The 11,809-nt window shown below is 31.6% G+C and overlaps 4 protein-coding genes across 11 annotated transcripts in view; 2 read left to right on the top strand and 2 right to left on the bottom strand.

The window, feature by feature from the left end:
- Positions 1-34: 34 nt before the first annotated feature.
- On the bottom strand, positions 35-1,238 carry Arpc5 (Actin-related protein 2/3 complex, subunit 5). The gene is made up of 3 exons (XM_070314873.1): positions 1,004-1,238; positions 841-914; positions 35-459 (listed from the first exon to the last, which is right to left on the bottom strand). Exons 1-3 carry the CDS (start codon positions 1,161-1,163, stop codon positions 220-222), a joined length of 474 nt encoding a protein of 157 aa, XP_070170974.1. The 5' UTR covers positions 1,164-1,238; the 3' UTR covers positions 35-219.
- Positions 1,239-2,926: 1,688 nt separating this feature from the next.
- Positions 2,927-4,528, top strand: LOC138944017 (uncharacterized). 3 transcript variants are annotated; one of them, XR_011448621.1, is made up of 4 exons: positions 2,927-3,048; positions 3,301-3,534; positions 4,155-4,268; positions 4,383-4,528. XR_011448621.1 is itself a non-coding variant. In XM_070314913.1 (3 exons), exons 1-3 carry the CDS (start codon positions 3,030-3,032, stop codon positions 4,211-4,213), a joined length of 312 nt encoding a protein of 103 aa, XP_070171014.1. In that variant the 5' UTR covers positions 2,927-3,029; the 3' UTR covers positions 4,214-4,295. The 3 variants fall into 3 exon arrangements, 1 of the variants encoding a protein (XP_070171014.1); XR_011448615.1 differs by having other exon boundaries at positions 4,155-4,264; positions 4,383-4,479; XM_070314913.1 differs by lacking the exon at positions 4,383-4,528 and having other exon boundaries at positions 4,155-4,295.
- Positions 4,529-5,201: 673 nt separating this feature from the next.
- LOC138944007 (uncharacterized) lies at positions 5,202-6,930 on the top strand. 2 transcript variants are annotated; one of them, XM_070314901.1, is made up of 5 exons: positions 5,202-5,345; positions 5,421-5,476; positions 5,876-6,040; positions 6,276-6,366; positions 6,718-6,930. In XM_070314901.1, the coding sequence occupies exons 1-5, from the start codon at positions 5,324-5,326 to the stop codon at positions 6,765-6,767; spliced, it is 384 nt and encodes a 127-aa protein (XP_070171002.1). In that variant the 5' UTR covers positions 5,202-5,323; the 3' UTR covers positions 6,768-6,930. The 2 variants fall into 2 exon arrangements, with proteins under 2 accessions (XP_070171002.1, XP_070171004.1); XM_070314903.1 differs by having other exon boundaries at positions 5,207-5,345; positions 5,439-5,476.
- LOC138943862 (uncharacterized) overlaps positions 6,100-11,809 on the bottom strand; it is a 6,726-nt gene continuing 1,016 nt past the window's right edge. For 2 of the 5 annotated variants that reach the window (XM_070314799.1, XM_070314794.1), the window contains exons 2-14: positions 11,316-11,502; positions 10,693-10,831; positions 10,292-10,422; positions 9,951-10,088; positions 9,652-9,816; positions 9,492-9,580; positions 9,244-9,421; positions 8,947-9,169; positions 8,707-8,868; positions 8,402-8,556; positions 8,027-8,262; positions 7,656-7,869; positions 6,100-7,502 (exon numbers count right to left, since the gene is read on the bottom strand). In XM_070314799.1, the coding sequence (XP_070170900.1) occupies positions 7,252-7,502; positions 7,656-7,869; positions 8,027-8,262; positions 8,402-8,556; positions 8,707-8,868; positions 8,947-9,169; positions 9,244-9,421; positions 9,492-9,580; positions 9,652-9,816; positions 9,951-10,088; positions 10,292-10,422; positions 10,693-10,831; positions 11,316-11,373 (2,139 nt within the window). In that variant the 5' untranslated portion in view covers positions 11,374-11,502 and the 3' untranslated portion in view covers positions 6,100-7,251. The remainder of the gene's footprint in view (positions 7,503-7,655; positions 7,870-8,026; positions 8,263-8,401; positions 8,557-8,706; positions 8,869-8,946; positions 9,170-9,243; positions 9,422-9,491; positions 9,581-9,651; positions 9,817-9,950; positions 10,089-10,291; positions 10,423-10,692; positions 10,832-11,315; positions 11,503-11,809) is intronic. The other 3 variants (XM_070314804.1, XM_070314806.1, XM_070314803.1) reach the window with 3 other exon arrangements.

Below are 11,809 nucleotides of genomic sequence, written 5' to 3'. Positions count from 1 at the left end.
AATGGAGAATGTAGAGGGATTATTTCTTCAAATGTACAAGAAATAAAAATTACTTTATTGATAACAAATGTACACAAATTTGTTATATTTCCCATATGGAAAATGGTGCGAATGGCTTTCCTATCTACATCCTCATTAACAATGATTGAATAACAGTGAATGACAGTAAGAATTAATGGTAATTACCGTAATGAGCGTTACTGCAAAATGTACAAAACTTCAAGCTCGTTTGCTGTCAGAGAATACACGAACGATGCAACCAACGCCACTTATATTGAATACTTTTTCATGCCAAATTAACAAGTGACTACTGCTACCTTCCGTCGGAATTTCAAAACCTCGATAAATGTACTTCATTAAAATATCCACTAAATCACGATCTAATTGTGCTAAGCAATCGTCCATTTGATTCGACTTTATACTTAGGAGCACCTTTTGTGTCAAGTTCCGGGCACTGTCCTGCAAACAGAAATGTTTCACATATTTGTATATATAGAAATTTATATTTAGCTAAATCTACATATGTATCAAAATATAAAGTCACATACCAGAAAAAAAAATATAGAGTTATATATTAGGAATATATTGACGTGAACAAATCATACAAAGTAATTCTGAGTTTCATAAATTAATTCCAAATAAAAGTTCAAAAACCTGCAGATAATTTGCAAACAATATATTAAAGAATAATATAATAGATTGTTAGAGAGTAAAACAAATTCTCAGCCCACACGACTAATTTATACACTTTTCATATCTATAACGCCTTTCTATATCACTTTATGAGAACAAGATAAAGAAACGAATAATTATCGCGAGGAGTATGTGTTTTGAGGTTACCTTGACTTGCTGGTTTTTACTCTCCAATGGTGCGGACTTTAATACTGATATTAGCGCCTCCGCGTTCTTGCCCTTGATAAAGTGCTAAGGAAAAATTAGTCGACGATAAGATTGCTGGAAAAGTAAGGCCTCTATCGGAAGCGAGAGCTTTGCAAAGGATATTGGCTAAGAAGTGTCAAAATCTCGTTCTCGTCTGGACCGGTGGGCGCACCTACGCCACCGTCGGCGTCTTCCTCTTTGAAATTGTTGTCGCTATATTGGTCCACGTCAATCTTGCGGAACGCGGATGCCGAAGTATCCTTCTTGCCGTCGTTCCTCGACATCTCGATTGTGCGCTTGAACGTCTCCTACGTTCACGTTCACGCCCGGCTTATCGAACAGCGCCTTGATTCGCGGCGGCAAGACTCGCCTAGGGATGCGTTCAGAAATCTTATCCATGAAGTAGAGTAACATTTAATTGACCAATCAGGAGCATAGGTTTCTTTGTCTCGATTGGTCGATTAGACGCTACTTTACCCTAAGAGTAGAATTTTCGAACACATCCTAGGTATATTTCCACGATGAATCGCGCGCATTGTGGCTGTCATCTTGCCACTAACTGTACATGTGTTATATAATATATACATATATTTACAATTCATTTATCGGACGCGATAAATGAAAAAAAAACTGTGTTTTAACTAAAGCGATACGTCATAAATATAAATGAATGAAGATATATATGTATGCATGATTGATTTTTCGTATTATTAGTATTTTATTAGTATTGACGATCTATATCGGAGCACATGAGAAAATATACGTTGACACATGACACATACACGACACGCTGTCATCCGAGAAAGATTTATTGATATTGCTATAAATAAAGATTATGCATGTGAAGTTTTATTTTGTATCAATACCTTAGCTATCACAGCGATTCTGTGCTCAAAATCGATAATCCATGAGATCTGTGAGAGAAAAGTGGCACAGATTATAAATTATTTATACATCCAATGTCATCATAATATATATATATGAAATATCCTAAAGATATTTTACCAAACAAAATTTTTACATAAGACAGATTGTAATGCTGATGATAGTCTAGAGAAAGCGAGAGAGCGAGAGAAAAATTTCTGCAAGATTTTAAATGAAGTTTTATTTAAAAAAAAAAGCTGTCAAAAATATCTCTTTTTTTTCTAAAATATAAAAAATATATTGAAGTCACAATATATATTCATTATTTCGTAGATCTACTTAAATCTATTTTGTTACGCTAGAATTTATTGCAATTGATTTCATTTAAATTTCATGAAAAATGATTTATGTAAATACAAATTGCAAAAATATCAACCACATGGGATTTCCTCAGTTCTGAGGTTCTGACGTCGTAATCCAAAAGACTGACGTAAATATTGCAGATTGTAAAAAGCATACTTGTATATATATATCCATGAAGTGTAAAAGTGAGACATAGATGTCTATGTATGCGTGTTCGTGGGCGCCGATGTGTATCTGAGAAAGAAATAAATGGAATTTGCTTATTATACCCGTACAGAATTTCAAGGTTAATTCTCTTCTGTGTCTGGATTTCTTGTAAATATTCATAAAGTTAAAAGCATATATTTGACTGAAATATTGCTAAATTTTATCTTCTGTTAATCCTGCAAAAGTTGGCTACAGATATATATGAGTCGTTAATTGTTCGAAATTTAAAAACAAAGATCAGATCATGTAAAATTATTATTTCCCAGTTAACGAATTGTGCTAAAAAATGCAATAAAGTCATGTAAAGGTTTTACGCTCATAATTAAATAATATAAATTAATGCGTTTTAATTAACTTGAAAAGTCAGTAATTGATTCCGATTCTACCTTCGATAAAGATACACACGCAAAATAAAAGCTCCTTAAAGTTGACGCTACCCGTATGCGCGTTATTAATGTTAATAGGACGAGTATGCAATGTGGATATCCCCGATCGCTTTTGACACTTGCTGATTATTTTACTGGTTTTTTCCTCTATAAAGAAATTAATTGGAAACAGATAAGGGCATATAAAAATATATAAATTGGAAAACATCTTCGTCAAAGCTCGTCATTCGAGTTGAATCAATTGATTGTGTATCATTGAAGACGCAATTGCTTTTTCTTCTTTCTTTTCATTCTTTGGAACTGTAAAAAACTAGGCTACTTGAAATAATCATGAAACATATTATTGCACGTGAGTATAACGATAGCCCCATCGATTTTTTTTTTCAAATATATAAAATTGAAGGAATATATCTTTTTTCCATAAAATTTCCGAATAATATTTTTGTTTTAGACATATTTTTTTCAAATCTTTAATCATTTAAAAGGGCCTCTCTCTCTTTCTCTTCCTCTAGAATGTTATTTGACATTTTTAGCATATTCATAATAAATTTACAATACTAAAGTGTGCATCTATATTGTGTAATTTTGTTTTATTCAATAGTTGTGCAAATATTGACCATGATTTGGTTAGTCGCCTTGGCATTCCCGCAAAGAGATTTCCAATGGTCGAGCGAGATTTTAGATAATTTCGATAATGCTCTGAGCAGCACCACACAAAGAACAACAACTAATTGTCCGTGTATTGCAACTGCAGAATATAATCCAGTATGCGGCAGCGATAATGTTACCTATTGGAATATGGGAAGATTTAATTGTGCGAAAAATTGTAACCCACGTAAGTAATATTAATTTTACATCATATTTTGTTTTATTGTTCTTAGTTTATTATCGAATAACATTGTTAAGATACAATTTTTTAATATTATTGCTTTATTTAAACTTTCATACACGTTAATTTTTAATTTTAATCTCATCAAGCATATTTAATATCAATTCTTAATTCTTAGTTTAAATGTTTCGGTTATCTCAATTTTCAAATTTTTCAATCAATTTTCAGTTCTCTTTAAATCTTACTCCTACCTTTTATCTTCCAATTCTTGTTTTAACTTTTTTTTAACTTTTAATTTTCAGTAATTTTATTCTTAATTTTCACCTTTTCTTAATTCTCATATTCTAATTATTTTAATTTTTTCAAACCTCATAATGTGTGTGTGTGTGTGTGTGTGTTTTCACATTTGTTTATTTCACATAATTATTGAGCAAAGAATTACTAAATTAATAAAGAAAATATAATATTTTAATATCTATATATTAAATAATTTTATAATAAATAATTTTTTTGAATAAATTTTTTTTTTATTATTAATTCTGCTTAATTATTTATTTATATTCTATACTTTCTATTTACTTATCTATAATTTTGATATTCTTGTCTAATAACTAAATTGTTTTAAGGACTTCAAGTAAAGGTTATCAGAGCTTGCGAACCATACATCCAACTGAGCAGTAATTAAATGGTTCATTATCATTTCCATACGCCTGAGAAAATGATACGATATATGAATGTAGGTAAATAAGTATAAAGATGTTTTATAATGTAGATATTTTTATAATTTTAACTTCTTATATTGTTATTATTTTTTGTTTAATAACGTTAATTCTGATATTGTTTGTATATTACAGTTTTGTATATTATTATAACGGAAGTTTTTCTGATATCGTAATCGTAAGTTACTACCACATTAACTACAACCTTCCAATAAACCTATATATGTTATCAATAGTCAATGTATTGCATCGCATGTGCATTAAAGTGTACGAGTTTTCGACGAATTGTCAAGTGCTATTTAATGATATAAAAACTAATGTGTGTATATTTTAGTATTCTTGTTAAATTAAATTACTTTATGTAACACATTTCATTATATATCATATTATAATATTAATTCAATAACTATCAATATTTACATTAACATTTTATCACCAAATTATTCCAGTTTGAAAAAAAAATAAATTTTATTCTAGTTGTCGAATGATGTAATCAAAGAGATGATAATTCTGCTAATAGGGTATTATTAGCATTCTTATGTGATTTGTAGAAATAAGTCTGACGAATAAATGCTTACTCGCTGGAACGCGATGACTTGAACACATTATAATAAAATCTCTGAAAATATCGTATTTTATTTTAAAGGATAAATTTGCTTGTTTTTTGAGAAAAAGCAGCAGATATATTTTACGATATTAAATAATTTGCAAATATTTTAATTTGATTTACAAGGCGTTTATTGGATTTTTAAAATAATACTTTTTTATTGATACTAGCACTAACATATATTAATTGTTAATAAAAAAAAAAATAAAAAAGAAATCGTTGATTTAAAAAAATCTGCGAAATTAAGATATGAATTAATAAATAAGTCTCATTATTACGCGGAAAATATGGATAAGTGTAGTTGGACTTAGCACTGGCTGACAGCCAATGCTATAAAAGGGAACGCAGTTGATATTCTGAAACAGTAGATCGTCGACCTTCGGTAGATCATCTTGAACACATACATACATCATCCAGTAGCTGATCAGCGTGATCTCTTAGGAACTAAACGTTATTAAACTTTATCAATATGTTATCTTATTTGTGTCTAGGTAAGAAAATGATTTTATTTGCTTCGTCTGTGCGACTTGTCAATCAATTAATTTTTTTAATATCAATTAGATTAGATTTAATATTTTCTACAGTTGCCGCATCGCTGATTCTCATCGCTGCATTCCCACAAGTAAGTGAATGTTCTTTCGACATAAGCAAAGAGAAGAAAGCAGTATATCTAAATAATGAAAGACATTTAAACAATTAAGAGATACAATTGTGTTTTGCATCAAGTGCGTTAGGTGTTAAAGTTGGAATATGTTCTTTTATGTGATCCGTGTATAATTAAAAGCAATAATTACACGTTTTATAAACAAACATTACAACGCAAAATCTAAGTCGGCAAATTGACGTATTTACAAGGATAATGTCGTTATAGCTGTGTTTTTTTTTTTTTTTTTTAAGAAAGAATATATCTATATCTCCAAAAAAAAAAATTTAAGTTTAATATTCCAGTATTTAACTCGATATCTAAGATATCTCGAAAAATTTGGATTACGGAGTAATTATGAAATGTCTGAAATGAAAGACAGATGATATCGTCTTTGACGGACCAGTCGCTACCAGATCACCCAATGGAGAACGAAGAATTACATCAACATCCACAACAACTGTGGCATCTAGGAATGAGAATGATAGAACTACGACTTCTCAATCCGTGAATCAATTTAATGCATGCGTCGACTCTTGCCCAGTAATTATTATCTTTTAATTAAAAATATTATATATTTATATATTATATATATTTTATTTCATACAAACGTTTACATAAAAAAAAAAATTTGTGTATATATATATATATATGTACTTTCTCTTATTTTTTACACATAATCTTAATGTACAGAAAAAGACAATTGTATGAACTTGAGAATTGCATTCTTTTGGGGAATAATTTTAATATTTCTTATAATTGTATATTTTGATCGCAGGTAACACATGAATATAATCCTGTTTGCGGTACGGACAATGTTGATTATACCAATCCAGGAGGACTGGGTTGTGCGCAAAGATGTGGAAAAGGTACGGCATATTCAATATAAAAGTGAAAGTTCCTTATATTCAATAATTTGGCTTGTCTTGCTATTTCAAAAAAATATTAAGTTATATGTAGACTATCTTTGTCATCTTTTGATGAATATTAATTATTATTTCTATATCTTCGATTTTTAAAATCTAAATATTCTTGGTTGTTCTATTGAGCATAAACAAATTTTTTACATTAGCGAATATTTAGCAAATATATTTATTTTTTATTTGACGGTCTTTGTCCTATCAAGTTTAACATAAAAAAATACAGTTACTATACATAAGGCAGTGCGATTATTAGGTAGATACATTGAAATACCAACATGTGATATCTGATATTTACAGAAGTAACATTAAGATATTATGGACGCTGTTCAACAAGCACGAATGGATGATTTACAATCATCATTAAACAATACAATTTACAATAATATCATTCTAATGAAATAAAATCGTAAAAAATCGATTATCTAAAAAATGGAAGAAAAATACACATATTTACACACCATAGCATATATGCACATATATTACAAATATATTCATCCATTTTAAGCAAAAGTAATTAACTGATGGACACATACTTTATTTTTATTTTGACCTTTTATCCTCTAAATGACTCTGAAATTAACGATGCTAAGATTAAATGCGAATTTTATAGTCTTTTTTTAATTATTATCTCATTATATCAAGAGATACTGATATCTTCACTAACGTCTTAGCGCTTCCGGTGTCTAAGGTCACATTTTCAACTGGACATATCGTGTTCTTTAAAACTTACAAATTAAAACTGAAAATTTTGTTTCTGATTTTACTTGAAAAATTTTGCACCAACTTAGTATCTAAATTCTCTTTGCTTGAAGAATTGGAAAAAGGAACTGATCATTCGATCGAGGAATCGTTTCGATCGGCCCACCTAACTCTTCGTGCGATTTCAAAATTTCCTCCGTGAATACCGTAAAGATGCCTCGCCAATATATCAGCTCTGTCTTCTTCGGCTTCAACAGCCATTTTTCTATAGCGACGAACTGCTAAAAGGCAGCCAACGGTGAGTACAATCTGGATTATTAACCAAAAAATCAGAAGACCCAGAGCCAGACTCGCATCTACGCACAAAAGGCCATCTATAGAATCTAAAAAAAAAAAAAAAAAAAAAAAAAAAAAAAAAAAATCGTTTATGAGCTTTGCGATAATTTTATAACTATAAAAATCAGAAATATATATGCAAATGGATCTAGACGTTCCCGATGCTTGAAAGGGGCAACGATGCCGATTCTCAAACTCACTTCCGCCGGTGATCACAACTGTATCAGGAACCGGATTTTCCCTGGACAGTAAATGGTCCGCCGTTATCACCGGACTTTGAACGACGATAGATAGTTGTAACGGTAATTCCGCGGGGGTGAGGTTTCTGAAAATTTCTGTTACCTCAGCGATGAGCGGTTGCTCGATCGATCGTCGTTTCCTGCCGTACGAAATCTGTCCTCCTCTGCAAGTAGTCTTCAAAAAAATTATAAATTTATGATTTTGTACGTTTATATATATATATATATATATATATATATATATATATATATATATGAATATTAATTCTATAATAATTACAAATTTAAGACATAAAACCATGTTACAATGTTTAAAAAAGTCGCCAACTTACCGGCTCACATTCTTCGAGACAAAATCTAACGATGACGTTGAATCGCACAATTTGACTATCGGGAAATTTGAAGGCAGTAAATGTTGAGATCAGAGAACGGTTGTCCATTGGATCCTTTAATAACGCGGGAAAAGTTGTCGGATCCGTCGGACATCCAGATTCATCCAGAAGAAGATACGAGGAATCTCCGGATGCGCTACTAGCTACGAGGTGTCCAGCTATAATATCGTAAGGTCCTGTAAAAAAATTATTGACGCTTCAATATTTCTGGAGAGAATTTCATTTTAAATCGATCAAAGAGAATTTATAAATAAAAGAATAGGGTAAAATTTGACATATCCAGCATAAATATCAAGAAATGCGCTAGTGACTCACCGTCAACAGGTTGAATTTCGATTCTGAGCGTTAGCTTCTGTCCCAATTGAGTAACGACTGCATCCATACGTTCTTCGTTGAGGATTCTCATCGTTACCACGGGCACTTCGGACGATGCGTTTATTACGATGGATCCAACTGGCGGCACGCCTGCGCTAAAAAGAATAACCAGAGCCAGAATATCGGGAATACTTGTCATAATATCGAGATAAGATGTTTGTATCAGGCTCGTGATTTTATAAAATAATATTATTTGTTGGAAAGATTGTAAATAACATCGGACAAAAAAAAAGATATAGACTTACTTTGGATCCAAGAAAGAAAAACTCGAATTAACGGACACATTTCTCGGCTCCGGGATATCACGACCGTCTAATGAGCATCCAACTCTCACCGACTGATCTCCCAATCGTTGAATAATCGGATTATATTGTATCACAATGGTGGCCCAAACCAACGTATGCGTTCTGCAAATAGGAAACGTCGTAAGATATCACGATTCAAAATTTACTGCGAATAGCAGAGTTTTAAGAATATAAAAATACCGATTTTCGTTGTCAATGGAAAACGCAGGTGTAAGACCACACTCGATATTAGATTGACCGATGGATTCTTTCTTTGGCAGTGGCAATCTTAAAATTGTCACATTTTTCCCAACACCATTAACACCGCAAGTATCTCCGTATCCGCTCACGTATATCCGTCCGTCAAAAGGCTCTGTAGTGGTTAATGTAACTGTCATGATTGACTCGCCGCATTGTACTTTCACTGTAAAATATGGCAGTGTTAAAAGTTTATCGAGAAATAATGCTTATAAAATTATCTGTCTATCGCCAACGCACAATCTAGACAAGCTTCTTGTTCTTTATAAATAACGTTCGGTCTGGCAACTAGCGAACTGACTCCAAGACTGATTGTATCATCAGAATGCAGCAAACAGAATGGTTTCTCTTCCGTATAGTCGACTGTGTAGGCCCTGCATATGAAACCATTCTCGTTGCGATCACATTTCTCCTCGCACTAAAAGGATCAAAATCGAGTCTCACACAGTCATTCACGCGCGAACCGATAAGAGACATACGAGAAATACCTGCTTTATGTCGAGTCCCGGCAACGCCACATCCGAGTATGGCAATGTTACGTTTCGAAACTCCGCATAGGAACAATAGCTTTTCTTAGCTAGACAAAAATATGTACAAATTCGATAGAAATTCGATTCTTGTAACCAAAAGGACAGATATGCGACTTACATATATTATGGCACTGATCTTGCAAATACTCATCCCGATACATTGACGATCTGTAGGCTTGCGGTCTAGTACCTCTCTCGAACTTTGACAACGAACACGTGCCAATGGTATCATCAATTGACAAAGGCTCGCTCGTACGAAATTGTGCAGATTCGCATTGACTTCCTAATATTATACAAAAATTTTTATATAATTTATATACATAACAAAATTATTATTTTTGAAAATTTGAATCGATTTATTTGAGACAGATTATGGATCGACACGCGATCTGTGTAATTATTCTATAAAATGCGTACCTGCTTGCAAACACTTCTCGTAACACTCGCTTCTTCGTGACAATGCTTGATAATATAAGTTAGAATGTCCATCTTTTAAAACAGCTCCCAAAGTTCTTTCTACTTGCCACAGTCTTTGCCGTTTGCATTTTGGTGAAACTAAAGCATAAAAGCAAGAAATTTTAAAAAGTACATTTTTCTCTGAGTAAGGGATATTGGTTTAAAAATTTTTTTCTGTAGAAACAAAAAATTGTGAAAAATTTTGTAACATATTTTCAATATTTTCTTCTATCACATAATCTGGAATAATCTTACTAAATCTATAGTATACATACTACAATAGATGAGAAAACGATCTTTACCTTTAATACAGATTTTGTGGAAAAACGTGGCGTTTGTTTCAGGAATGAGTTCCTCGCCTTTTACTTGCACGCTGTAACAAATGTTCCTCGCGAAGTCGATCACAAACGCTGTACAATTCAAGCTTTTACACCTGTAACAGATGAATTATTTTTAATTAATATAAATTTAAATTGTTTTTTTGTATATTTGATGCATATGTGACTATTTATTCTCTTTGTAGAGAATAGAAATTAATTTTCTTTATAAAAGATTTTACGGTATTTCAGTTTTCAACAATATAATATACAAATCTACTTATCTAAAGATTTATAGATGCACTTATATTAAAATTTTTTGAATATATAAGCAACTTATTATTTAGAATATAGCATTTATTAGAAATAATTAATTGATGAAATACCTGTCAAAACAAGGCACGATAATACCGTTGTTACCTATGGCACTGTTTGTGTATAATATAGTTTCTGCAGCGTTTGCAGGTTTAGCTCCGATTATTTTCTCCCATCCCGTATCTTGATCCTGACAATTCTGAGACCAACCTGAAGGACGTAAGTATCTTATAAAGTGCCAATTGATGTTAAATAGTCATGTGTCACACGTTTATGATCTGTGTATATTTTTCGTGATATTACATGACGAACTATATTTGCAACTCAAAAAAAGAAAGCGTCTATTTAAGTACATTTTATAAATTGTCAAATTTTAGATATTCGTAATTCAAAGTAAATGACAGATCACGAACGAGTTAAAAAATGGCTTTTGCAAATTCTTTTTAAGCCCAGTAAAATCCTTACTAAAGAAATATCAACAAGAATAAGGTGTTTTTTTTTGTTTTGTTTTTTTAGTATAGTATAATATTTTTACTATAGTATGTCTATACATTCTCGTTTTTTGTTGATAAAATTTTATTATATTAACAAAAAATAAATATATATATACATCCCTCTATATTAATATTTATTATATATCTATTATTTGTTAAAGATATTAGATTCTTTAATAGATTGTGTAAAACATTCTTACCTGTGCTTAAAGCAAGACTGCAGATGAAAGTCATTAAACATAGAATCGTCACCGTCATTGTGTATCTTTGCACTGCAAATGCGACAGGATGAAATCAGTTGCGAGAGTTTGCTTTTCAAGGATTCCCGGATTGTTCTATAGACTCCTGAACAACATCTTCTGCTTCTCACTCGTACCGTTGATTTACCTATATATGCAAGTTTCGTTACGTAATGTCGCTAAAATCACTTGTAAAAGTTGAAATCAGCGCGCATTAGAGTAAGTTTATCGTCGAGTAAAGAAGCAGTCGAATGCGATCATCCGCGTTAACTGCTCCTTTAAGAACTCCCTCCTATCTTCAAGGTTTCGAGATAATGCAACGTTTCTCATATATAAGCAAGTTGTTCGCTGCATAATATTACGCGTGCCGTTTTTACCTCGTGCTTTTGGTTCCGCTATCTCTTGACACTACGTAACCACACGACATAATTCGCGATAGCGATTTACAATGGGAT

Source organism: Polyergus mexicanus, unplaced genomic scaffold (assembly GCF_030449975.1).
Source record: "Polyergus mexicanus isolate NDT 795.1 unplaced genomic scaffold, iyPolMexi1.0 SCAF_2, whole genome shotgun sequence".
In the NCBI taxonomy this organism is placed as follows: domain Eukaryota; kingdom Metazoa; phylum Arthropoda; class Insecta; order Hymenoptera; family Formicidae; genus Polyergus; species Polyergus mexicanus.
This window is presented reverse-complemented; position numbering and strand designations above follow the sequence as displayed.

What these genes read in the sequence shown, in the direction of transcription:
- LOC138944007 (XM_070314901.1), top strand. Translation starts at nt 5,324, where the DNA reads ATGTTATCTTATTTGTGTCTAG. An exon ending in GTTATCTTATTTGTGTCTAG is followed by an intron (nt 5,346 to 5,420) that starts GTAAGAAAATGA and finishes CAATTAGATTAG; the next exon opens with ATTTAATATTTTCTACAGTT. An exon ending in TGCGCAAAGATGTGGAAAAG is followed by an intron (nt 6,367 to 6,717) that starts GTACGGCATATT and finishes TGATATTTACAG; the next exon opens with AAGTAACATTAAGATATTAT.
- Arpc5 (XM_070314873.1), bottom strand. Translation starts at nt 1,163, where the DNA reads ATGTCGAGGAACGACGGCAAGAAGGATACTTCGGCATCCGCGTTCCGC. An exon ending in GATTTTGACACTTCTTAGCC is followed by an intron (nt 915 to 1,003) that starts AATATCCTTTGC and finishes AGCACTTTATCA; the next exon opens with AGGGCAAGAACGCGGAGGCG. An exon ending in GTAAAAACCAGCAAGTCAAG is followed by an intron (nt 460 to 840) that starts GTAACCTCAAAA and finishes TTCTGTTTGCAG; the next exon opens with GACAGTGCCCGGAACTTGAC.
- LOC138944017 (XM_070314913.1), top strand. An exon ending in TGCGAAAAATTGTAACCCAC is followed by an intron (nt 3,535 to 4,154) that starts GTAAGTAATATT and finishes AATTGTTTTAAG; the next exon opens with GACTTCAAGTAAAGGTTATC.